The following is a 27,758-nucleotide window of genomic DNA, read 5'->3' as shown; positions in this document are numbered from 1 at the left end:
TAACTGATGTAAATATTTGCATTATGGATATTTTCATGATTTATAACAGGAATGGCAGTGCGTTACTAATCAAAATTTGGATCTATGATTTTTTGCATTTAGATCAGGAAAGGGGTTTGGCTAATGATGCACCTCCAATCAGAAATAAACAGCATTATCTCTTTATTCATTATGACATAATAGACTCAAAGTCCATAATAAAGAATTAGTGCAAACTATGGACTCATTTAGGTCAAAAAGGCAGTAGATATTTGATGCTTTACATAAAGAAGAAAAAGCAGAACGGGTGAAGGCATCCGTTTTTGTACCACATCACCAAACCTCATTTCTCCAAGAAGGAGGCAAGGCTGCTTCGAGCACGCCGAGCCTTCTCTATGCTGTCGAAAGTTGGAGTCCCATGGGGCAGGTCCAGGCGATCCTGTTCAGACGTCATGATACTCTCAGCCTCCCCTAAAGGTGTAATGAAGGGAAAAATCAATGAGTGTCAAACAGGTGGTTGTGAAAGCAGCTATTTTTATTCTTCACCTACAGTAGCATGACGGTCATTTTAGCCAGTTTGTCTTATAGCTGACATAAAAAATAGTTTTTGGCTAACAGGTATAGAGGGGAAAGTGCAGGCTTGTTGGTGAGGTTTAGTTATAATAAATTAGAGCTGATAGTTTGTTTTGTTTGTGTCCTTGTGTTTATGTTAATGTTGCTATAAAACAGTGAAAATAATCTCATGTAAATCTAACTTTAATTTAGCCAAAAACTAGCAGTGTTTTTAAGTACCATCCTTGTAAGCAAACAGCACAACAAAGCTAATAGAGCATGGACAGTTTTCATGGTTTACATCAAGGTTTAGTTTTTTAAATATTTTTAATTTAGGGTTGCTTTCATGTTAGTTACGCTACTTTTCTATATTTTCAGGGGGTGGTTCTCTCCTTTTACTTTTCTCCTCATTGTCTAATGAATAACATTCCTTCATCACATTTGTTTTTTTGCATCTAGTTTCTATGGGGAAAATGTCATTCAAAAAACATTTGTGGGTGAAAATGAATGAAAATACAAAAAGGGAAAGTTTATTCTTAAAATCAGTTTAGTTTTATATTTGACATTTTTTTCACTTATTCAAAAAACACAAACAGGAGAGGAACAACCAACTTATAAATAAAGGCAGAAAGATTTGGGAAAATAATCTAACTGTAATTTTTTTTGCCCCGTATTGCATGGATTTAATATGTGGTTATCTTTTTAAGTTCCTCATCTTGTGCATTTCTTAACAAAAAAGCAATAATCCATTCTGTATCATTACAAACACAATATTTGGTAGATTAAAAGACTGAACATATTTGAAAACTGATTATTTTGACTCATTTCAAATTAGTTATGAATTGTTGTGGTTGTTGTTGTTGTAGTTGCAAATTATTCCATAAAAATTGACACTTGAAGTTTGCCTGATGTGTAGAGCTTTACAACTGTACCTAAAAACTGTTTTGAGCTGGAATTTTGACATAGAAAAGAAATTTTGCACCCTCTGCAATTTGAAAATTGTAGCTTTTGTTGCAACTGAATCTAAATTTCTATTAATTGTCCATATTATTGGATAATATGTAAGAATAAGTTTGCAGACTAATAGACTTAACATCAGGTGAAGTTTCTTTGTTCATGTCCATTCCTTAAACTATTAAACTTTAAACTTTTAAATGGTGAACTACATTTATATTTCAGTTTCTGTATCAGTGTCAGCTCAACTAAATCTAGAAAATGGGCATATCAGACATTTGCAAAAATCAAATATCATGTATCCCTATTTTATTGTATTATTTTATTTGCTCATTTTTAGGCTCTTTGACTTTTTTGAGAGGAAAGCTTAAGAGAGATGGGAAAGAGAGAGTATGGGAATCCAGTGCCAGGACCAGTGCGTCGAAGTCGCCTCTGTAAATGGGTGCCTGCTCTACAAACTCAGCTAAACCTGTACACTATATATAAGTTAACGAGTTAAATGTCCATAATTAAAGCTTTGATTCCATAAGGAGATGGTGATGATATTCATAACTGCGTTATCTTACCTCTCATACGATAAATAAGAGTCCCATAGGCGCTGTCCATCTGATACACTAATATGAAGCTCAGAGGAATAATGGGACCCATCAGGGCGGGTTTCTTTCTTTTAATGGCCCTTAAGATATGGATAAAGGAAAAAATATTACACATAGTTCTATCAAACAAAAAAAATCCATGAATTCAGAACAACTTCATAAAAAAGCTTTCAAAAGACACGTGGACTAGTCAGTCTGTGGGAAAAAGTAGCTGGCTAGGGGACATTTGGGCATCTTCTCCAAGGTGAGTTTGAACATCCACGACTTAACTCTCTACAATCTGAGAAAGATCATGGTTGGAATTCAATCTTATAAAAGAAATATTAGTTAATAATTTACAAAAAAATACCTACTTTGTGAGACTTACACTGTTGTGCGAGTTGATCTGTTATTTTTTAACATCCTCATTTCCAAAAATATTGCTTCATGTAAAATCTCACTTTAAACACTTAAATCAAATCAAAGATAAAACTTAAGAGTTTTAACTCTAGCTCTCTAACATCTCTTCTAACAGCTCAGAATCATTTTTTATTTGTGTGTTTTAACAGATCTGGGAGATCTTCTTGTTGAATGGAATAATCCTTAAAACTGTGGTTTGGTAAAAACTCACCCTGCAGTGAGTCCTAATGTAGCCACTGTGAAGAAGGTACCGAAGTATTTGAGAAACTCTCTAGACCAGGCAATCTGCATGGCCATCTGTCTCTCCCTCATCTGGTTCTGCATCAGGATCTGACGCTCCATCTACGCACACAGTCAGCCACGCACAGGAGAGAGAACACAGAAGACGTCAGCAGGCACGACAAACCTTTACAGCCAAATAAGGACACAGCTTTTCAAAGTGATACTTTTTACTCCTGAAAACTTAAAGAAATGAAACAACAGAGCTAAATTAAAGTTCCTGTCTCAAGCTAAAAATATGAGCAGAGACATGAGGAATTTTATGTGTAGCTTTCTCATCAAGAAATATTTAAAGACACAACATGTAGAACTGTAACAGGATGTGTCTTGGCACATTGGCCACAGTGACAGAGCCGCTGTGACACTCACTGAAGGTTTATCATTCCTGTGGAAATAAGAGATGATACGTCAGAGAGCTGTTGCTGAAAGCTGCTTTTCTGTTGTTGTATCTTATTTACATCACACTTACTTTCGATGGCTCACAATTATTCTCTCCAATAATAGTTAAAAAGTAGGCACACCTCAAAGGGTTAAGTACTGGGTGCTGAACCCAGAAAGGCACAGGCAAAACAGAAAAATCAAGTCTGCACACCAGAAGCATCTCATTTAATAAAGATTATCACCACATATGTGACGTTTTGGGCCCTAGTCCTTCATCAGACATGATAATCTTCATCAAACATGCTTCGGAGCAGCTTCTGATGTGTAGACTTGATTTTTCTGCTTTGCCACGATTATTCTTTGCCATCAGCTGTGTGATTTATCATCCAACCTCCCCCCAATACTCCCCCCCCAACCCCTGGAAACAATAGAGTTTCTAAAGTTAATTGTGATAAATCTCCTTTTGGATGCATTCTGAGCTTTCATTTTCTTTATTTAAACATTTTTTGTTTAATTCTGTTTTTTTCCTATCCTAAACTAAGGATTACTGTTTGGTTACAGACCTGCTTTTGTTTCGAAAGAAAATTAAAAACCTACGGCAGATCAAAGACTATGATATGAGCTCAACCACAGAAAAAGGAGCTTTTAAGGTGAATGAGACATTAAGGTGTAGTGGTGGACTTATTTTGCAGGAAGACACTGCAGTAGCTTGACCAAAATGTGCTAAAGATATTACTAATTATTGACCTAAAATGCATCAAGGTTAATACTTTAATGCTGACATTTCTAGCATTTACTTGTTCATAAAGGAGTTAAGCCAATCATTTGTTCAAAGTTTTAAAAAAACCCTATCTATATTATTTCTGAATTACAAAATAAACCACTCAGGAGGATAGGGTAAACTGATTCTTAAGTAAAACGTGTTTCTTTGAGTAACATGCTTAGAAAATGTTTCAGAAGATGTTAATTATGACAATAATTACTGCATGACAATATAGCCAATACAGCTCCCCCTCATCATCCACTGATGTTCCAATAGACTCAAATAATTCCTGTTCATTCCACATTCCAGTAATCATCAGCACAGAGCGGCCTATCTGTAAAACCTCCCACAAATCTTCCATTAACTTTAATAATCTCAGATCTGTCCCTAAAACCCACTTACCACAAAATCCTACAGTTAATCAGCCCCCCCTTACCATAAACATGGCCCTCTTAAACGTCCGCTCTCTGCTGAACAAGACTTTTATTATAAATGACCTGATTTTAGAGCACAAACTTGACTGCTTATTTTTAACTGAAACATGGCTGGGTGCAGATGCACCAGTTGTTCTCACTGAGGCCTCCCCACCTGATTTTAACTTTGCATTTTCAACTAGGAGTGGTAAAAGGGGAGGTGGCACTGCTTCTATTAGTACAAACACTTTGCCAACCAAACCTATTTTATTTGAACATTACACAAGTTTTGAATACCACTCTATTGTTTTTAACAACCCTACAATTTTATGCGTGACAGTGTACAGACCACCAAAAAGGTGCAGTCTTTTTATCCCACAGTTTTCAGAGTTTTTATCAATTTTACACAATTCTTACAATATGATTATTTTAATCGGTGATTTTAACCTGCACATAGATAACATTTTAGACCCTGTTGCAAGTGAATTTTTAAATATTCTTAACTATATGGATTTTACTCAGCACGTCATGCAGCCAACTCACAACAGAGGACACCCTTGACCTGGTCATCACCTATGGCCTGTCCACCAGTGTGTCGTCTGTTGTTGACTTGGCTGTCTCTGACCACTACTGTGTGTTTTTTAATATCACCGTTTTTATCCAGCGGGAGACCTCTGTGAGAACTGTGAGGAAGCGTCATCTGACCCCTGAAGTGGCTGCAAATTTTATTCAAGTTTTAGAAAAATATCCTCCAGTTGTTTTACCTGCCCCCTGTGATTTTATCGTTGATAATTTTACCAGTAGACTTCAATACGCACTTAATTCAGTTGCTCCACTTAAATTGAAAAAGGCTCGCCCTAAGCCTATAGCCCCATGGAGAAATGAAGTCAAAAAACTGAAAAGAAACTGCAGAGCGGCAGAAAGAAAATGGAGGAAAAGTAAAATAACAGTAAATTTTCAAATATACAATGAACATCTAAAAGCCTACAATTTTGCAGTCAGAAATGCCAGAAATTCATACTTTGCTAAAATAATCACAAACCATAAAAATAACCCAAAAGTTCTCTTCTCCACCATTGACCATCTTTTTAACCCTGATTTTATTCAACTTCAAATAACCCCCACAAACACTCTCTGTGAGGAGTTTGCAGCCCACTTCGGGGAAAAGATTGACACTATCAGATGTGATATTTTATCCAGCCGAACCTCTGCTTTTAACACGTCTGAGTTTTTATCTTTACCAGAGGAAACACTGGACAGTTTTGTCCTGGTTAATGCTGAGATGCTTGATGAAGTTTTCTCCTCAGTGAAGCCCACCACATGTCTTTTAGATCCAATTCCAACCTCATATTTTAAGTCATATTATGGATCTTTTAGAGATGAGCTTTTAAACATGATGAACTGTTCACTTCAGACGGGGGTCTTTCCCGCTGCCTTTAAAGCGGCAGTGGTGAGGCCTCTGTTGAAGAAGAGCAATTTAGATTTTAATGACTTTAACAATTACAGACCAGTGTCTAACTTACCATTTTTAAGTAAAATTTTAGAGAAACTTGTTTTTATTCAGCTGAATTATTTTTTAGACACACATGGTATTCATGAAGAATGTCAGTCTGGTTTTAGGGTAAACCACAGTACAGGGACGGCCTTGACAAAGATTTTAAATGATTTTAGATTAAATTATGATTCACAAAAGGTGACGGTGTTGGTTCTGCTGGATCTAAGTGCTGCCTTCGATACAGTAGACCACACTATTCTTTTAAATAGACTCAAACATCTGGTCGGCCTCTCTGGTACTGTACACAAATGGTTTACTTCCTACCTCACAGACAGAACATTCATGGTAAGTGTAGACACATGCTCCTCCAAAGTCCATAAAATCACATGTGGTGTGCCCCAGGGTTCGATTTTAGGTCCTGTGCTTTTTAACCTGTACATGCTCCCTCTTGGCGGTGTCATCAGGAGACATGGAATCAACTTCCACAGTTATGCTGATGATACACAGCTTTACATCTCCATGTCTCCTGATGACACCAGGCCAATGGATGCTCTTTTTAACTGCATTTTAGATATCAAATCCTGGATGGCAGAAAACTTTCTCCAGCTTAACCAGGACAAAACTGAGGTTTTAGCCATTGGTCCTGAGGCCTTGAGAGAGAAAATTTTACCCAAACTACAAGCACTGTCTTTTAATCCATCATCACAAGTGAAAAACCTGGGTGTAATTTTTGACTCTGAGCTGACTTTTATTCCACACATTAAGAATGTAACAAAAATAGGTTTTTATCATCTAAAGAACATCGCCAGAGTCCGCCCCATTCTCTCTCAAGCCAACACGGAGACGCTGATGCATGCTTTTATCACTAGTCGTATAGACTACTGTAATGCCCTGCTCTCTGGTCTTCCCAAAAAGAATATTTCAGGTCTACAGTTACTCCAAAATTCAGCAGCACGTGTCCTGACTAGGACCAGAGGGCGGCCCACATTACACCGGTTTTAGAATCACTGCATTGGCTCCCCGTGTGTTTTAGGATCAATTTTAAAGTTCTTTTACTGGTTTTTAAATGTCTTAATGGTCTTGGGCCTTCTTATCTTTCAGAACTGCTTTTACCTTATGAACCCTCGCCGACCCTGCACCTCTGGCAGCAGGCTCTTAGTCATTCCCAAAGTCAGGACACACACTCATGGCGGCGTCTTTCCAGCACTACGGCCCTCGTCTATGGAACAGCCTGCCAGAGGAGCTCAGGGCCGCAGAGAACGTTCATGTTTTTAAGAGCAGGCTCAAGACACACCTTTTAGCTTAGCTTTTGATTAATATTTATCTATTTCATTTATGATATTTATTTATTTTAGGCCTTCAATCTGTATTTATTTATGAATTTTATTCTTTTCCTACCTTAATTTCTTAGTTATGCTATTTTATATTTTAGTTCTTAGGTTTTATTTGTACTGAGGTTTTACTTATTTTTATCCTTTTATCATTTTTAGGATCTCCAGTGTTTCCTCTGGGGGAGCCCTCTGCACCGGGAGCGGTGGTCGGCTATGGCTGCAGGGGTCTGTCTCGTGGGTTCCTGGTGGAGGTTTGGTGTCTCTGCCTCATCCCTCCTCTGGGTCCTGCGTCGGTGTCCTGTAGCTGTGGGTGACTCGCTGCTCCTGGTGCAGACGGCCCCTCTGATGGCGCTTTCTCAACTGGTTCATCTGTACTCAGCCTCTTGTACTCAGCCTAATGTCCACTATTTTTGTGTGTGTTTGTGAAACAGTGTGTGTGAGTGGGTGTAAGTGGGTGCACATGTAACTGTTGTCTGTAGGGTGGTTGCGGGTGTGTGGGTGTGAGGGAATGACTCTAATTGTCTATATTACGCAAAAAGTGGGGGTGGGTGGGTTTGAGGGAATGTTTTTAATTTGTCCATGTACAGCACTTTGAGTTACATGTCATGTATGAAAAGCGCTTTATAAATAAAGTTTGATTGATTGATTGAATTAATCTGATATAACTTTTTTCTATAAACAGATTTCAGTTGCTAAATTTCCAATTTCCCCAGTTTCAAAACAGTGTTATAAATATCTATATTTAGTATGAATTATATTTTTAACCATTAGCGCTGCATCGGTCTGAAGAGGGTAAAATCTGTTCTTAATGTTGCACAATTAATATGACAACGAGTGAAAGCAGAGCGAACAGTCGGGGGTCAGAGGAATGAGAAACCATCAGTTTAGTCCGCGTCCATACTCTTTTGTGTCTGCTGTTTCCTGTCTGACACTTTTTCAAATACACAGAAACTAATACAGGCAGAGTGACACTCTCATTTAAAGACCTTTTATTCTCAAAAAGCCAATCTGTCAAAATGAGCTCTCATTGCCACTTCACAGCCAAGTGTCACTGACCAACTGATGATACAGACATTTGAAAATGACCACAGTGCCAATGACTGGTTTGATTAAAAAAGATTATAATGTGTCTCAGGAAAAACATTTAGATTTCTGTCTTTGAAAAGGGAGTCAGGAACAGTTCTGGATGTTAATGTGTGAAAAGTGAGACTAACCGCTACTGTCCTGTTTCTAAACTCTACATTCAAAAGCTGTTTTTAAAAGGAGTGAATGAGTTGAGCCAACATCAGGTTGTGAAAATGTTAAATACTTCACTACTTTTCACCATAAGGTATTTAAAAATGGTACAATCTCCTTTATCTTTTTTTTCAAAAAGTACGGAAAGTTTTAAAACAATACAGATCTAGGAGATCTGGAGTTTGTTAGTAATGAGTCTAAAATCTTATAGCTGTTTAGTATGCTTCCAGGTGGGGGGTGCATTATATTTGATATATAACACTGAAAAATGTTGTTTTTTAACTGAGAAACTGATTATTTTCGCATGCATGGTTCCACAAACCAGCGGGAATAATCTAAAATTAGATCATTATTACAGCACTAATCAAATTGCTATTGTAGTTAATAACAAGAAACAACAAGTGGAGCTATTTGATGAGTGAATGCTGTGTTTTTATAAGGGTTAAAATTAGAAGGTAATAAAAGATGTGAAATGAGGAGTCCAACTCAGGGGATATGGGAGCATATGCTGGTTCAGCTTTGCTGCATCAACCTTATTCTCTAATACCCCTGTAGTTGTTCAGAACAGCAAGGCCTCTCTTCCTGTTGGTAGGGATGAAGCCTGTTCTCCATATGGAGCAGATGAGAGCATATAACCACCGGAGGAAGGTTTCACCACCTGCCTTAAGCATCTCAGCCGGGATCCCCCATACACATATGAATTTGCATTATAAATCGATTCTTAAAATTAAACTAATGTAATCGCTGTGCTTTTTAGTCTGAAAACTCACAGATTCTTCATCTATTTGTATTTCCTTATGTGGCAGACCTGCCGCTATTAATATGGTGGCGACGCACAAAGAAAACAAAGAAGACGTTCAGTTTAATTGACTTCTGGTATTAGAAAATGAGATATGACAACTCTTGTCCGACTTCCAGTATGAAGCTGATGTCCTCAGCCACGTCCAGGTCCCTCTCAATCAATGTGCAGGGTGTTTCGATGTGTTTTAGATGTATTTAGATGTGTTTTAATGTCTTCTGTTGAGTTGTAGTGCTCTCTGTTGCGATTCCTTTCCTCATGTTTCTGGGGAATTATTGTTTTTGATGTAAAACACTTCTGCACCATGAGTGAAGTTATCTAAGTTGGTGACATTTCTGACTGTGGTATTGTGTTATCTATTATTAAAGGGGTAATTTACAACTTAGGGCAGTTTTAACTGTGCAGTCTTATTGCTCTGTGGTTGACATATGGAACCTCACATTGCCATAGTAGTTGAATACTAAGAGGCAGTCTTAATCTATTATGGCTGTAAAGAACCTTTAAAACCCCTATATTTACTTTAATTAAAGGTCACAGTTAATTTGTAAATTTGAAAACAGAGCTATTCTTAAATACTAACATAACTACCACATAAATTTAAAAAAATAAATATTTTTTCTGAAATACAATAAGGATAAATGACTACATATTAAATCCAGAAAATGTCTGGTATAACTAAGTATCTCATAATTTTGATAAATATGTGATATTTTCAATTGAATATATGGTTTCAACTTTCTGTAAATCTACACACATTTTTTTGCTTTCCACAATGTCCCAAGTTTTTGTTCTTGGAATAAGAAAATGATGTGTCATTAAAAAAAACCCTCTTGACAAAACTCAGGGTTACAAGAATAAAGGAAAAGATTGTGTTGTCATCACCCAACAGTAAGTCCTTAACCATGATGAAACACATGAAAGGTTTCTGTATCACTGTGTTTTTTATTCTGTCATGAAACTTTTGGGTGCCTTCCTGTAACTGTGCTGACTTTAAAAGGAAGCCATAAACTTTCTGAAGCCTCAGGAACACTTTTATCATACTTTTTTCCGTCACATTTTAAAGAAAACAAATGACAGGAAAGGCTTTTGTGAACAGCAGTGTTAGCCCTCTCATGGTGGGGTCATCTGAGCTTAATTACTGAACAAAGGACTCAAAAAAGAAGTCCAGTAAAATGCAGCAGGTACTGTTAATGAGTCAATGATTTAATCATGCTTTCATCTGATTCCTTCCCAGGGACTTTAAAGAAAAATACCCGTCACTCACTGAGCAGTCACATCCTCAGGGAAATGTATAATGAGGGGTTTCTAGTGAAACATTAGGAGTGTCGTCACCTCCACTGTTGTCAACTCTTCTCTGATCTGAAACAGGAAGCTTACCAGGGATACTCAACTTTTGATTTCACTAGACTGAAAACCTGGAAACTACAAGCTTCCTTTTAGAGGAAACTATTGTATCATGTGCCTTAAAACTGCTGCCTTCAATCTTCCTAAAGGGGTGTGAAAAAAATTTACAAGGAGGTGTTTCTAAGGTATAATCCAGACATGCTGATGACACAGTCATCTTCACACATTACATACACATGGATATATTTACAGCCAAGGCATCAGTTGTTACAGTTAAAAGGCAAAAGATCCATCCATCCAAAGTCCTTCATGACAATATATAAAACAGATATTAATGGGAACAGAAAATGTGTAGTAACGTCATATGGCTGAAAAAGGCAAAAATCAGCATCCTACAGTGGGGCTGCTGCATTAGAGAGTGCCAAGGTAGATCACATATTCAAGCTGAGGAAACATGTTTTTTCCCTCATTTTACACATGTAAAAACAAAGGAAAAGGTAGACAGGCTATGAGTGCAGCTGCAACATTTGCTTTTCTGCTCTGGGGATCTGTAAAGTAATATCATATCCTTTATATGGAGTTGCAGACAGCATATTAAACACACCTGACCACTGCAAGTAGATTGTTTTTTCAAAACGTTGCATCTTGTCAAGCTTAAGCCATAAAGAGGGCCACCTTTGCCTTGAGGGTAGCTGAGCTGTGACGCCTCTCTAGCTTGTGAGTTTGCAAATTTTGCATCCCTTCACTGCAAAACTGGAGCTGAGCTTCCAAGCATTTGTACACTAAGTTTAGCGTAGGGATGCACAGATGCATCAATTTGACCTCATTATCAGCTGACACCAGCCCTGTTTACGAATATTGGCCATCATCCACATGAAGTGGAATGAACCGTTTCCGGTTCCCCACAGAATTTGAGTGGGAGGACTGACTGTCTTTGGGGGTCTGGGGTCTGAGAAAATGTGGACACTTCTACGTTAAATGCGTCAATCTTGAGCACAATCAGAGCAAAATTAAGGGGGTAACTCCGTGAAAAAATTGTTGGTAAATTGACTTGCACATGTATAGGGCTTTTCCAGTCATCTGATGACTTTTACACTGCAGGTCACACCTACCCATCCACACTTATTCACTCACACGTTCATTCACTGATGGCAGAGGTTGCTATGGAGAATTGGCCATCAGTATCTGCTAATCCCATCTGTACGCTTTCATACCCATTTAGATGTAGGAATGGGTAACGAATTCGGTACTTGTCTGGGTACCAACCAAATTCCGACAGTACTACAGAGTGTTAACATTTAGTTAAATGGTAGCATATTTTGGTACCTAAAAGCATCCTTGTGACTGTGAGAGAGTGGAGGAGTAGGTGATTTTCCACGCTGCATGCAAATTCAGCATTACTTGAACGAGGGTGCAATGACAAAGCAAGCACGGCTGATAGGAAGAGATCGGAGATATGGTTCCACTTTTCAAAATGTGATGCAGATTACACAGCATTATTTTTGACGTGTAGTACAAGGCTTACCACAGCAATACTGCTAATCTGAGGAAGCACAGTGATGAATAATGATTCAGATCAGCGCTCGCTGCTTCTGCTTCCCTCTCTCACATTAAAACCTCAAACAGCGTGATATGCCGGTTTATCATGTGGATATCAACCATGGAAATATATCAGATAAAAGCACAAGTTCGTTCTCTCTAACAGAGACTCTATTAAGCTCAAACACCCTCAGGCACGGTACGGATTGCCCAGTGTGAGTGCATCCTAAAACTGCTCTGCATGTTTCCAACTCTGGTGCTTTATGAAGCTCTCTGTCAGGATCAATGGATCAATGATAGAGCCAAAGATTATATTTATACCTGGCCTTAAAGTGATTTTTATTGTTATAGTCATGATAACTGACTATAAATTAATTAAAAAAAAGAATTCCTCAAAACTGCAGCAGGTCACACGACCTGTCTGAGTTTAACCTAAACTAACCCCTGTAGTGTCGCACCTTTTATTTCCTAGTTCTTGTTTACTTTCATTCCTTAATTCTTTTGGAGTTACTTTAGATTTGTTTGCCTAAGAAAAACTCAAATGTATTCTATTATCTATCTAAATGATATGTGAATTTAATTTCTGTGATAAGTTCCCATTTTAGAGAGAAATAATTTATCATTAGAAACACTGTTTTAAGGTTTTCCAAATATATATGCAGAAAGGAAATGTTTACAATAATGCCAATTTTACTCTTTTCTTTGTAGATGTATCTTTATTTGCAAAAAAAAGAAAAGCCTTAATTTTATTACTGGAAAAAGCTATTTTGTAAAAACTGCAGGTTTTGTATTTTTATGCAAATTAATATTTGTATGTTTGAGTTGAGAAATACGCACTTCAAAACCATTATTATTCTCTGCAGAGACTCATAATACCATTTGGGTATTACTCATTGCGCATTATCACCAAACTATGCAGCAATAAAAAAGTCTTAGGCTGATATAGGGCTAACTTTGAACCATAAGTTAATAAAACTTTTCCTTCCTTTCAGAGCAGATGAAAGCTGCTAAGGCATATTTTTTAACATAATGCCCATGACCAAGGCAACTCTATGTGGCGTCTTCTTCAGATTCTCCATAGATTTTTAAAATCAGGCTAGCTAAGCTGCACATGCCACATTATTCTCAGCCACATTTGCAAAGTGATGGACTGCAATAAATCACAGTTTCTGTGCTCCATCCTCCACAGTTTCAACACCAGCAGTAGCAGCAGGAACGCAGCTGACATGGACTTGAGTTTAAAATATGCAGGAATCCTCCTTGAAATTTAAGTCCAGATCACTCCAATAATAAACACCAATCATCAACGCTGCCAGCAGACGCTCTCCACCATCCGGAAACTTCTCACCCTCTCTGTTGCACCCCACGTACCACTTCTCTTTCATAAAGCATCAAACAGCCAGTCCTCTTGTATTTCTGCATCTGCTACTTCAGCACACTCACAGTCCACAACAGGAACAAACTCATCAAATCCACCAACACACACAACCAACAAATTCACTTCCAAAAGCACAGATGTGAACATAAACGCAGTTCACATCCAAACCTCTCAATCTGTGGTAACGTCTCCACAACTTAACCCTCTGCCTATTAAAGCCCTCTCTACCAGATTCGCTGCAAAAAGCCAGGAAATTGGTTTTCCCTTGTGAATTTCATAGCTGATTACGAAACACTGGCTTATCAAAAATATGTTTCTCTGATCATTTTTTGTAGTTAATGGTGAGGAAGCTTTGGAATGTAAACATTTTGCTGGGGTCAAAAATATTTAAGAGAGGAGGTATGTTTTAAAATCTCTGTGTTAGAGGTGGATGGTAAACTGGTATTAATACCGTCACCGGTATTTTTTTTGCCACAGAATGGATTTCTGCAACACCATCATCACTGGTTTAAATGCCAACGTTGTGCTCTGATGCACATGTGAGGAATATCCGCTCCCACAGCTGGCAGAGCAATTGATTTGTGACAGGCAGCTCAGGCTGAGTCCAGTAAATAGCACGCTTAGCTCCAGTATTACGTGTAACCAGGTAACTAACTGAATGTCACCCGCTCTTGCCGTTGAAACTAAGCACGGTTAGCAGGCAGACACGTATTTTTTCCTCTCAAAGTTTGACGGCTGTACCGCAACACAGTGTGCTGTCCCTGTCAGCCTGCCTGGGGCTTTAACACAAGCTAGGTGCTGCTTTGGCTGGTCTCAGAGCCCGACGCTGCAGCTCTTCATCTTAAAACGGCTTAAACAACAGTGTAAATGTCTATTTTGACTTTTGACTTTCTTTTTTAAGTCCACAGTGAGCCAAAGATCCAGGCTGCGATGTTAAATGAGGTTAAAAAAATGCTGAAACGCTTCTATTGTGAACGCCTTCACCAGGAAACGTGCTCAAATCATTAGCAGCTTAACACACCTCATCAGGATAGAGATGAAATGTAAAACTTGGAGTGCAGTTAGACAGAAGTAAACCTAGAGAAAGTTAAAAAAAACAAAAAAATTTTTTTCTGTGTTCCTATGCTTAGACCTAAATTGAGTATGCCATCAAAAGCTTGTTTTAAGGGGAGAAGGGGGTTAACAGCACTTGAATTTGGATCGAAAAACATTATCTCCTATTAATTTTGTAATACAGTGATATAATACCGTTACCGTCAAACGCTAGAAAAATACCGTAATATGATTTTTAGGCCATATTGCCCAGGCCTACTCTGTGTTGTGAATTTTTAAGTTTCCATATTTTCTTTTATGGTCTTTACATCTTGCAACCTGAAGGTTTAAACAAAGTTATATTGAAAAAGTTTTATACCAAACTGAAAAGGAATCACAGGTTACCCTTAGTTCCTGTGTCCTTTTGAAGTAAACATCCTGAATCAATGGAAACATCACAACGGATGACAAACAGATCTGCAGGCAAGCTATGACAGGCTTCATAGACTGCACAGTGTGTGACAGTGATGGGAAAAAGCAGCAGATATAAAGTGAAAGAACGAAATGAGCCATTGAGGGCCTTTTCTGAAGGTGAGAAAGTGAGAGAAGAGCTGAAACGTAAGCAGGAAAGTCAGTGACATTTGATAAAGGCTGAAAGAGCAAGACCATACTTGAAGTAATGTACAGAAATTCTCAGAGACGTAACAAAAAGAGCAACATAGAGTGAAGACAGCTTACAACACAGAACACACAGTACAAAGTCTGAAATGTCTTCAGCATTGTCTTTATGAACATTAATACACACATTTTATCATTATTACTATTAGTATTATAGTTTGCTTTTAATTACATGACAAAATACTCAAAGTGCACTTAATGATGTATAAAAAAATCAGACCTTCCAATGTGATTTGAATGGCTGATAACTGATTTATATCTTTGCAACTATAAGTAATATGTAATGTCTGATTAGATTGAGGGGTTCCTCAGGGTAGTATTCTGGGTCCCTTTCTTAATCTGTCACCCTGATCTCATTGCTTATTCTATTTAAAGAGCAACTTCCAGGTTAATGGTTTATGGCTGACTGCTGAGGTCAGTAGGTCTGTCTGTGTCTGACTGACTGACTATACTTTCAGAGTCGCACCATTACAGAGTTGCGCTATGGGCGGGGTTAAGTTGTACTTAAAGCTGTTGGTAATGGCTACCTCCACTGCGGAAAATACCTCAGATATAGCTTTAGCATTGTGTCCATTTTACAAAAACTTGTCCACGTTTCTGTATGTAATGCAAAATTAAAAAAAAGACATGTGCATGAAGTATAAGCTGACAAGCTGGTGCTGTGGTAGATAGTTAATGGCAGAGCTTCTCGAAAAAATTGATGCCAAGGCTGGTGAAGTGCCAAACACCTTCTCTGCGGCTCTATGCTCTTGTTTTAAAAAAGAAAAGTGGTCCAGCACCCATCAAACTGCTGAACAAAATTTATTTGACAAATTCTTCATAACACAAGTCCCTAGTCTTAAATATAACAAAAGACTTAAATTATGAAACAACATAGCAGGATATAGAAATGTTTCAGGCGCCACAACTCCACACAACAGATGACTGAAAATAAGTAAGGAACTGCGGGACAAACACTTTAAACCACACACAGAAGCTAAAAGATACTGAGAAATTTACACACAGTATCAGGAAAATCCAAACCTAGTATCATGGACTAAACTCACAGTTTAAAAAACATCACAGACTGGGCAGAAATCATAGCATGTCAACATACATCCATGCATGATCACAAAATTAAACACACTTTTAACAGTTACCTACAACAAGAAATTTAACTGACTGACTGCTTGTGCCATTCCTGCATAAAGAGTACTTAAAAGTTGTCAACTTCTGTAACTTCTTGATTTAATCATAAAAGTATATGATAAGATCTGACCTGATCTGCTTGTCTGGCCTACTTCACTCAAAAACCAAATCAAGTTTAATGACTGAGAATACTACAAAATAAAACCTTCAGCAAACAGGACCAAGTCACACATATAAATCACCTCCTGACATGAGTCATGGAACCACACCCATATCCATTTAGTTCTGTGTTAGCTTTTAAAATAGACTCACATACAACACTCATGGAAATTAATTCATAAATGATTCATAAAGAAATCATAAGTGACATCTTAATGCAGGGGGAGGCAAAAGAGTTGCTTCAGGCTAGTCTGAAATTGCAGGGGGCAATCTAAAACATTCAGTTTGGTGATTTACTCTTTCAATTTCATATTGAGAGATGAAAAGAAGCAATTATATTCAGTTATAGGCATTTTCTTCAACTATAAGAAACCTTTTAGGTTTTGTTTGAATATAAGAAAATCGTTAACTGTTCAGAATTTCAGCTCTGAAAGGTAAAGAGTTAATCAAAAAGTTATCTACTGTTGCATATCAGTCACCTTTCATTATATTTTATATCAGGTGCTAGATGGTAAGAATAATAGTCTACATAGTATATTTTGTGTATGTATCATGTTAACATAGCAAAGGAGGACAGTAAAACACTTAAACAAAGGGAGGAGGTAAGCTTTTATGTGCACAGTAAAAACTGGAGTGTTAATTTCTCAGAGTTAGGTTGATATAACTCCCTAAGTGTAATTTTAACTCCACCTGAGTTAAGTGGTCTTCAGTGTTGGAGTTGTTTGATAGTGTTGATCCCATCAACACTGCAGAGAGTCAATTGATATAGGCTCTGCCTACTTTCATCTCAAAATTTGAATAATTTTTCCATGATGCCCTCATGCAGAATGTTTATATGTGTTTTAGATGTTTTCAAATTGTGTTTGGATATGTTTAGATGATGCCTATTGTACAGTAATCATTGCTTGAAGTCCTTTGTCCATGTTTCTGGTGGATTGTTGAAGATTTTTAAGTTTTTAAACTTTCCACCATGAGTGAAATTGTAAGTGACTTCCTGCCTGTGGCTGCAAAGAGTAGTGTATGTGTAAAACAACAGGGGCTGTATAAGTGAGCGAAGTGTAAGTGTTCATCGCTTACCGTAGGTCACAAATATGTAACAGCCTTGTTAAATTGCCTGAGTAATACACTTAGGCAATTATTGATCATGTTATCAATCAATCTGCTGAAACACAACAGAAAAGAATGATCTTAATGAGGTGTTAAAAAACACCTTCATGTATTGAAAAGTAATACTTAAATGCTACGATGTATCATTATTAGAGAATTATATAAACTCAGCATAGGTTTTAAATTTAACACTATGGGAGTTGAAATACCACTGACAAAGAGTTGATCTGTTATTACAGAAGAATAGATAACCAACACAACTGGGAGTAATTTTTACACTCTTCAGAGCTGATTAACATGCAGTGTTAAGTTCTTTTAACACTGTACAGTGTTAGCCAGTGTTCATTTTTTACTCAATTTTGAGTTCATTTTACTCTGAAATTTTAACACTGTGGAAAGAGTTAATTTAACACCAATTCTGGTTAGGACCAAATACACTCGGACACAGTGTTAAATTTAACTCTTTAAGTGTTGATTTAACACTGCAAAATTTGCTGTGTGTCCTTGAGATAGAGAAGAAAGGAAGAGAGTTACGTGTCTGAATTTTCATCTATGAATGTGTTCAGTGTATTCATACTATAAAAGAGAAAAGTGGCCACACCTGTTAGTTTTTGGATTCAGGGGTTTCAACCAGACCTGTTGCCACAGGTGTACAGCATCAAGCAACTAGCCATGCAGTCTCCATTTGCAAACATTTGTGATACAAAATGGGTCAATCTGAAGAGCTGTGTGACTTCAAGCATGGTACCTTTGCAATAACATGGTTGGTGATATTTCTTCCACAGTCTACTGTAAGTAGTATTAGAAAGTGGAATTGTTTAGGAACAAATATAACTTGGAAGACCGCAGAACTGGGTCAATGACTGCTAAGGTCCATGATGCGTAAAAGTTGCCAACACTCTGCTGATTCCATTGCTGAAGAGTTCTGAACTTCCGCTGGCATTAATATTAGCATAAAAATTGTGCAGTGGGAGCTTCATGGAAAAGGTTTCTATGGCCAAGCAGCTGCATGCAGGCCTCACATCACCAACTCCAATGCCAAGCATTGGGGTGTAATGCACACTGAAACTGGACTGTGGAGCAGCAGAAATGAGTTCTATGGAATGACGAATCATGCTTCTCTGATTTGCAGTCAAATGGGTGAGTTTGGTGGCTGAGAGATAACGGTATGGGGTTGTTTTCCAGAGTTTGGGCCAAGCCTCTTTATCTTCAGTGAAGGACAATCTTAATGCTTCAGCATACCAAGACATTTAGGACAATGCTATGCATCCAATTTTGTGGCAACAGTTTGGGAAAGGCCCTTTTCTACTCCAATATGAGCGTGCTCCAGTTTACAAAGCAAGGACTATAAAGACATGGTTTGATGAGTTCGGTGCAGAGGAACTTGACTGGCCTGCAGAGCCTTCACATCAACCCCATCAAGCACCTTTGGGATGAACTGGAATGGAGATAACAAGCCAGACCTTCTCATCTAACATTAGTGCCTGACCTCATAAATGCTCTACACAATAAATGGGCACAAATTCCACTTCAAAATCTTCAAGAAGAGTGGAGGCTGTTACAGCTGCAAAAGGCGCTACATGTCTTTGAATGCAATGTTATTACAGTCCCATACAGCGCATGTTTCTGTCTCAAAGGTCTAAGAGTTTAAGGGGCTCCACTGCTAGTGAAATGATGTTAGAGTGGAGGGAAGGGCAAAGATCTTGACGGGATGTTTTCCCCATCGTCAGGTCAAACAGAAGCTTCCCTCAAACCCTCAGGAAGGGACTTGCCACTCCCAACCAGTTTAACCCTCCTTTCCTAATCCCGACGTGATGACATACACAAGTAATCTACCCAGAAAATTCCATGTCCTGCTTGTTCATACTTGTCTAACACAGCAGAAAGACATCACTTACCCATTAGGTAAAAAATTTGGATCATATGCAGTCCATCTTATCAGGTTGATTGGTATTTCAAATTCAGGAAATTTTGAGGAGTTTTGTACTAGTGTGAATGAGGCTTTGGTTTTTAGTTCATAGAACTAGAAAGTAGAAATAAACAAATTTGCAATTAGAAAATTAATATAATAAATCAATTAATCATAAAAGGTGCAACAAGCTCACTGTTTTAATTTATTTTATGCAAAGCAATAATTAAAAGTTATTTATAATTTTATTTTATTTTATTTTATTTATTTTGCACAATTATGAAATACACAAAAGACAAAGATGACAAATTATATGAGGTGCAGGGAGAGGCAAAAAACCCAAAGGGCTTATTTGAAGCCTCCACCTAAAGGATATTAAAGTTACACAATATTATATGCACGTATAACATACAAAAAGAAAGAAAGAAAAAAAAATTATAATAAATAAATAAAAATAAACAAAAAACAAGTTACTCGGAAGTTATGATAAGCTTGCAACAACAATTATAAAAAGAAAGAAAAATAATAAAAAATAAGAAGATTACATAGAAAATGTGAGTGGTGTGTATGACTGTGTGTGAGTTCTATGAGGGATTGTATTGCCAATGACTCAAGGGATAAAGATAAAAAAACAAAAACAAAAAAATAATTTATAAAATGTACACATAACTGGCATGAAAAAGAGAATCTATTTCAAAGCAGTTATTAAATGATCCTTTAAACATCTTTTATAACAATTTGTAGAGGAACATTTCTTTAGCAGATGAGAAAAGCTATTCCATAGTTTGGTACCTCTATACCTGAATGAAAATTGACCTCTGCAAGTAAGAATTTTTGGACGATGAAGATCAGAAGAATGACGAGTAGAATAAGAGTGAACCATTGAGTTTTCTTTGAAATATATTTTAAACTGTTCAGGAATATTCCCCTCACTTGAAAGTATCTTGTAAATAAATACACATATTTGAAGAACATTAATGTCATAAATGGTAAGAATTTTGAGTCTCTTCATTAGAGGAACTGATGATGTACGTGACTCAGACCGGGTTGCAATTCTAACAAAATGTTTCTGGAGGACCAAAGTTTTGTGAAGAGTAGTAGTAGATGTACTTGCCCAAATTAAGTTACAATATGAAAGATAAGGATAAATTAAACTGTAGTAAAGAGTGAGGAGACAATTAGTAGTGACCAGGTGACTAACCCTCCTTATTATACCAGTAGATTTATTTATTTTTCTGTTAACCCAGTCAATGTGTTCTCTCCAGCTCAAAGTCTCATCAATAGTAATTCCCAAGAATTTTGTATTTGACACTTGAGGCATCTTAACAGACTCAATTGAAATTTGAGATAGGTTCTTGTTATATGACTTTTTACCACTGAAAATAATAAAATTTGATTTTTTTATGTTCAAAGATAGTTTATTTAATCTGAACCAATCAGAATAAGCAGTTAAACCAATATTAGCATTCTTAATTAAAGAACTAAAATTTGGATGAGATAGAACTAAGGTTGTGTCATCTGCAAACATTATTGGCAAAACACTATCTGAAACACTCGATAAGTCATTTAAGTAAATGAGAAATAATAAAGGTCCAAGAATGGAACCTTGTGGAACCCCACAGAATAATCTAGCTTTGTCAGAATAGCAACCCTGAACACAGACAAACTGTTTTCTGTTAAAAAGATCATTTTTTAACCATTCATATGTAGTATCATGAAAACTACATTTATGCAGTTTGTCCAAAAGAATATGATGGTCAACTGTATCAAATGCTTTTGAGAGGTCTAAAAATATACTACAAGCAAATTCATTATTATCAAGTGCAGAGGTGACTTTGTCAGTCAGATGAAGCAGAGCCATATACGTGGAGTGATTTCTGCGAAATCCATACTGGTGCTTATAAAGAATTGTGTTAGAATCTAAATGAAAAAGAATCCTTTTGTAAACAATTTTCTCTAATATTGTCGGAAAAACAAGGCAAAATAGATATAGGTCTATAATTATTAAAACAATGTGTATCACCTGATTTAAACAAAGGAATAACTTTGGCAACTTTTAAATCCTCTGGTACAACACCTGATGTCAAAGACAGGGAAAAGATGTGAACAAGAGGCTGCAATATTGACTCTTTCACCTGCTTGACAAGGAATGCAGAAATGTTGTCATGGCCAGCAGAAGATGTTTTTATGTCACTAATCTCCTGAAAATCAGGTGGCTTAAAAGATGAAACAATTGGAAACCCATTTGGAATAAAATCCAATGGATTACCTTGACAAGTATGAATTTTATTTGCCAATTCAGACCCAATATTAACAAAGAAACTATTAAATTTGTTAACTATATCAAATAAATTATCAAAAGAATTTTCCCCATCCAAAAAGACAGAAGGTAGTTCCGATGTTGTATTTTCTCTCTGCAGTAGTTGATTTATCACCTTCCATGTAGTTTTAATATTTTTTGAACACTTCTGAAAGTTTTCACTGAAGTATTTTTTTTTTTTGCGGATCTAATGGAATGAATATATTTATTTCTAATGGATTTATATATACCATGAGTAAGAGGAGTAGGATTTAAAATATATTTTCTATATAGTTTGTTCTTTTTCCTCAATAGTTTTAGTAACTTAGCTGTAAACCAAGGCTTATTAAAGTCTTGACTGTATTTCTTGTTAGAATTGCCTATTGGAAAACATACATTAAAGCAAGAACCAATGATTTCCATAAAATTTTGATATGCAAGATCTGCATTGTTTTCTTTATATAAGTCATCCCATAGAATACTGGCAAGCATTTCTTTAAATTTAGAAATGTCTGATTTACTCATAATTCTTTTGTGCATATTTTTCTTGGTATGTTTAACTCTATTCACCTTTTTTAAAGAGTATTGGAATATGGGAAAATGATCTGATAAGTCTGAATACAAGACCCCAGATTTCATTCCCTCATTCAAAGAATTAGTAAAGATGTTGTCAATAAGAGTTGCTGAGTTTTCTTTAACTCGTGTAGATTTATGTATGAGAGGAAAAAGTAACTAGAATAAAGAATATTGAGAAAATCCACAGTATCTGATTTATTGTTGAAAAGGTTTATATTGAAGTCTCCTAAAATATAGCAGAGTTTTTCTTCACTGTTTATCAGGTCAAGAGAACAAGACAAACTTTCATTAAAATCTTTGATGATAGAGTCAGGTGGCCGATAAATAACACCAACGATAATGTTCTTTCCATTGGAATTAAAGATCTCTATAAAAACAGATTCCATCTCAGCTTTATCTGATTTCAGAGAGAGATCATTTCTAATTTTAAACTCATAGTCATCATGAATAAACAGAGATACTCCACCTCCAGATCTATTCTGTCTTAGATAGTGAACCGAATTATACTTAGGTAATTCAAAAATATCTTTAGAATCCTCTTTAAGCCATGTTTCTGACAGGGCAATAATAGAAAAAGTATGTTCAAGTGAAAATATATAATGAAAGAATTTGTCATAGTTACTAGAAAGACTTCTTATATTCAGATGAAAAGTAGAGAATACATTAGTAGGCATAGAAACACATAAGTCATTAAACTGGGTTTCATTATAAAAACTACAGAGGTTTGAGGTATCAAGTGATGAAAAAAAATTTAGATCTGGGTCAAAATCAAGATTATAAGAGTCAATGTTAGAGGCATCAAAGGGGTTCAAGGTTTGACCTTCGAAATTGGATTCATTGTAGTCCATAGTGAGTATTAAAGAGGAAAAGAAAATGGAAGTGAAAAGTTTGATTTAAAAAAATTAAAAATATACATATATATATATATATAAGAACCTAATGGTAGAAACTAAAAAAACAAAGTCTAAGCACTGGCCTTCCTTTGTTGCGAATGGTTTGTGGTAGGTGGATGGACAATAAGTTTGTCATATCTCAAATATGCAATGTCACCTCTCTCTCGAGCTGCCTTCATTGCTGGGAGTAGGTCCTTTCTTCTCTGCCGAACGGCTTCAGGAAAGTCCTCATTGATGAAATGCCTGAGCCCTTCGAGTTTTTAGCTTTGTCCAGAACAGTAAGCTTGTCCTTTAGCCGTAGAAATCTAACCACAATGGGCCTGGGCTTCTCTGGTGTCACTGGCTTCCCAGTCCTGTGGGCCCACTCCAACTCTATCTTCATATGATCCAGTTGTAGTTTTTCACTGAAGAGCTTTCTCACTTTTTCTTCAGATTCACTAACTTTTTCTCTAATAGACTCCTTAATGCCATCCACAACAATATTATGGCGTTTAGACTGGCCCTCCAGATATTCTGTCTTGTCTGTGATTGAGATCAAGCTCTTGCAAATTGTGTCCATATCTGCTCTGGTTTCACTGCAGTTCTTGGACCAAGTTTTACATGAGATTTTAAAATCATCAAACTCCTTTTGAGTCATTTCCAGACTCACCTTGAAATCATAGACTTGCTTTGACAGATCATCAATCCTCTTGTTTGAAGAGTCAACAATGATCTGTACACAAGTCTTGAAGCTTTTTTCCTGTTGTTCAATCAATGTTCTGTAGAAGTCCTTTTGCTGGTCCAACAATTCACGCACTTGAGCCATGGTGACATATTCCTCAGTAGTGTTGTTTGAAGCTTTGGGTGGCATGGTTTGGTCATCAACCAAGGCCTACTAGGTCCAAAGTCCAACTAAGGCCAAAAAACTCCACAGAGTGTTAAAAACGTCCACAATTTTGCTTCAGGGGCTTGATTAAGCTCCTCTTCATTTACACAGCAGCAAAAACTTTGAGATTCCAAGCAGGATTCAACAGATAGTTGTTGGATGGAATCCACTGTCAGACTCAGAGAACTCAGTGAGCCTACTTCACCTGGGTGTGGCCTCTCCAAAGCCATAATTAGAAAACATTTCTTAGTTAGCTTGGTTGATGAAATCAACAACTGCAATGTTTTGACGTGTACCTAAGAGTCACAGTCATCATCCAATTAAGGGTGCTCTAAAACTCAAAAGCAAAACTTTTGCCGTAAATGAATAGTGTTAGTTATCATCTACAACATGTGCAGCTGGGGGGAACAGGAGAAAATAACAGGCGAGGAAACAATGCACCTTGTATGGTGGATAATGTTATTGGTGTTATGACAGTCAAGCATCCCACCTGCTGCTCAGCTGCTTGCAGGGATGAATGAATAACAGCGCATTATTACCAAGGAGGAGGGAAAAATAACAATACTGTTAAAATTATAAAATAATTGAGGAGAAAATAGAAGCGTGATTCAAAACTGAGAGAACAACGGGCTTATCAATCAGTATTTATATCAGACTTGAAGTGAGGGCATGCTTATTTGAGCTTGCTTTTTGCAGTCAGCTTCATCTGGAAAGCTGGCGGGTGAAAAAGCATTATTACCTGGCCCATTGTTTTCTAAGTGGTACTTTCATGACAAATAAAACATGCCCCAAAATGATATTATCACAGTGCAGAGATTGTGCAAGACCTGAAATACTGCAAGACGATCATCACCTTTTATGCTTCATCCTTGGACAACCCTAATTGCTGTCTGATATTATCCTGTTTGCCTTTCACTTTTTCCTCACTGTCTACTCCTCCTTTGGATGTATAAATTCTGTTCATCTTGTCCCATCCATAGTATATTCTTTTTGTTTTATCTCACAGCTCAATGTTGACACAGAAAGCCCATTGAACTGCATGTCAGATTAGGATCTACTAGTATATGCAGGCAAACTGAACCAACTGGTTTTTTTTGTGCTCTTTATCTTGTCAGTTTTTTCATTCATAAAGACATAGGTGAAACACCAATGTACATACACAAAGACAAAAGAACACTCAGTAGGGCATGCTTGAGCTGAGATAATAATCATACAGTCCATCAAAGTCCAAAGTCAAACAAAGATAGCATTCCCGTTTTCTGCAGCAGTGAGTCCATTTGAACCATCTCTTAGCATAATCTGCTCCTTTTGGTCTAAGTGAAAAAAGTTATCTTTTCTATTTTGTATATTTCAGTTACTGTTTCCATCCATTCCTTGAGGTTTGGGGGCTCAGGATTATACCATCTTCTCTGAACCAACTACTTTGTTATTGCACATTTACATTTAGTCTGCTGGTAAAGTTTAAGGTGCAAAGCAAAAACACATCCAGCCCCTTTAGCTCAAGAACAAGCCTTAAAGCACAAGACTCAATCTCATGTCCCATCTAACACAGGTAACCAGAGGCTGAATTTATCATTAGGCAAAGGTAGGCAATTGCCTGGGGCCCTGGACTACCAGGAGCCCGTGAACACCTAATAAACTAAGATTAAGCTCATATTTTTTCTCTTCATTAATGACTTTTCTCATTACAAAGAAACATATATTATGTTTCTTTGTAATAAGCTCAACTTTGGAACGACCTGCCTGAGGAGATAAGGCTGGCAGATTCGGTGACATCTTTTAAATCACTCCTTAAAACTCACTTTTATAGACTTGCTTTTATGTGATGTCCCTTCTAACTATTTATCTATTTCATTACTTCTCTTTTATTTACACTACTCTTATTATTTTTATAATTTTATACTCTTCTTTCTTATCTCATGTTCATTTTCTTCTTTATCTCGTTCTCATCTCCACTACATTTCTGTCTTGAATCTTATCTTTGTTTTATCCCCACTGATGGATGTCGTCATTATTGTCATTATCTTCATGTATTTGTTTGGTTGTTTGTTTGACTATATGTATATAACTCTCTCCTCCTCCCACATCCTACCATATCTTTCGAAATATTTTCATAGGAATCATTGCTTTTCACTGACGCCATTATATTTTAGATTTTACAATCTTCTACTGTAACTCTCATTCAAGATCTACTTGTGTCATTTTCATTTTTGTTATTTTTCCTTGTTATATGTCCACATTATGTTCTTCCCTTAGTGTTTGATTTTACAGAGCTCCTATTCTGCTCTGATTGCTGATGTTGATTTTTTCCCTCAGTTTTTGCTCTTTCTGTATGTAAAGCACTTTGTAAACAACTGTTTTTAAAAGTGCTATATAAATAAAATTATTATTATTATTATTATGAAATTTAATCGAAATACCTGTAATCCATTAACAGCTGGTGTCACAGGAAAAAACATTTTTTTTGCAAGTTACACAGTGTATGGGGGTCTTCCTGTATACTTTTCAATCCAATTAAATCTTCTCTACTTAGTCAAAAAAGATAGAAGACAGAGGCCCATCATCAACTCCCAGCCCACCAGAGAAGCTCAAAAACCAACTTAACCTGTGACAGACCTTCCATATGAATGGCCAATAAAGTTCTCTTTTTCAGAAATCATATTGTTCATAAAAATACTAATTTAATGTGAGTGCAATTGTTTAACTGTTTTTAGGGGTTTTTTTTTCAAAGCAGATCCAGACATCTTTCCATCATTGCTGTGTGAAGACCAGTGAAGAGAGAAAGTTAAAAGTAGGTTTTTCTTGGATAAATAAGGATTGAAAAGCTGGAAAATAATAGATGTGCTCCATGTCTGTATTTGCCTTGGGCCCTGAAATTGTTAAGTCCACCACTGCAGGGAACACAAGGTTGCAGGTGCAGGAAGTAACATATTAGCACATTCAAGATTAGATTCCTCAACAATGCTATTTTAAACACGGTGTGTATGTATGAGTGAGTCTGAAGTTACCTGCAGCCGTGCATTGTGGAGCATGAATTCTTGCTGCTTTTTCAAGTTTGCATCCATTGTTTTAGACAGTAGAAACCCCATGATGCTGGTGTTGCTGAAGTTCACCTAAGGACACAGGACCTCAGAATGAGCTTTAAAGTAAGAAAAACAGGAGACAAAATACCATAATCAAGGTTATGCGCACTGTAATTAATTTTAAACTGTTTTACCATAAAAATAGTGGCGTTAACCTTACTGTTCCTGACAGTGTTTCGGTAAAATACAATTTACAGCTGTCACAGACCGCATCTGACTCATTTCATTTCAATGCTTCGTTTACAGATTTTGCAATTGCTATCTGACAGTATACATTATAAGCAAACGTTAACAACCTGGCGTATGCCTCTTTTTGGCTCTTCTGTTTGTGAATCTTGCTAGCTTTATGTGCGAATATAACTTCAATGAAACAGCTTTACATGCTTCAACTGATTAGCCTCGGTTTTGACCTTGAGTGTTAGCTAAACTAACTAAAAAATAAAGGTTTTACATACCTAACGTACTCTGAAGACGTTAAATTAAATTTTAAAATGCTGCTGGTCTCAAAAACAGGGCTAAAAAGTGTTCAAGGACATGTCTATGAAAACAAACATGCATACACCGCCTTTAAGACAGCTACTTCCTCCTTAC

At 36.8% G+C, this 27,758-nt stretch overlaps 1 protein-coding gene across 3 annotated transcripts; it reads right to left on the bottom strand.

Annotated features, from left to right (window-relative positions):
* Positions 1-145: 145 nt before the first annotated feature.
* On the bottom strand, positions 146-27,758 carry plgrkt (plasminogen receptor, C-terminal lysine transmembrane protein). Of its 3 annotated transcripts, none has more exons than XM_041811467.1 (5): positions 27,623-27,758; positions 27,093-27,197; positions 2,692-2,822; positions 2,052-2,161; positions 146-450 (listed from the first exon to the last, which is right to left on the bottom strand). In XM_041811467.1, exons 2-5 carry the CDS (start codon positions 27,171-27,173, stop codon positions 323-325), a joined length of 450 nt encoding a protein of 149 aa, XP_041667401.1. In that variant the 5' UTR covers positions 27,174-27,197; positions 27,623-27,758; the 3' UTR covers positions 146-322. The 3 variants fall into 3 exon arrangements, with proteins under 3 accessions (XP_041667401.1, XP_041667400.1, XP_041667403.1); XM_041811466.1 differs by having other exon boundaries at positions 27,093-27,223; positions 27,623-27,752; XM_041811469.1 differs by lacking the exon at positions 27,623-27,758 and adding an exon at positions 27,464-27,565.

The sequence above is a fragment of the Cheilinus undulatus genome, linkage group 17 (assembly GCF_018320785.1).
Source record: "Cheilinus undulatus linkage group 17, ASM1832078v1, whole genome shotgun sequence".
Classification (NCBI taxonomy): Eukaryota; Metazoa; Chordata; class Actinopteri; order Labriformes; family Labridae; genus Cheilinus; species Cheilinus undulatus.
The sequence above is the reverse complement of the archived record's forward strand: the minus strand, read 5'-3'. Positions and strand labels throughout refer to the sequence as shown.

What these genes read in the sequence shown, in the direction of transcription:
- plgrkt (XM_041811467.1), bottom strand. Translation starts at nt 27,173, where the DNA reads ATGGGGTTTCTACTGTCTAAAACAATGGATGCAAACTTGAAAAAGCAG. An exon ending in ACATTAGGACTCACTGCAGG is followed by an intron (nt 2,162 to 2,691) that starts GTGAGTTTTTAC and finishes CCATATCTTAAG; the next exon opens with GGCCATTAAAAGAAAGAAAC. An exon ending in TCTTATTTATCGTATGAGAG is followed by an intron (nt 451 to 2,051) that starts GTAAGATAACGC and finishes TTACACCTTTAG; the next exon opens with GGGAGGCTGAGAGTATCATG.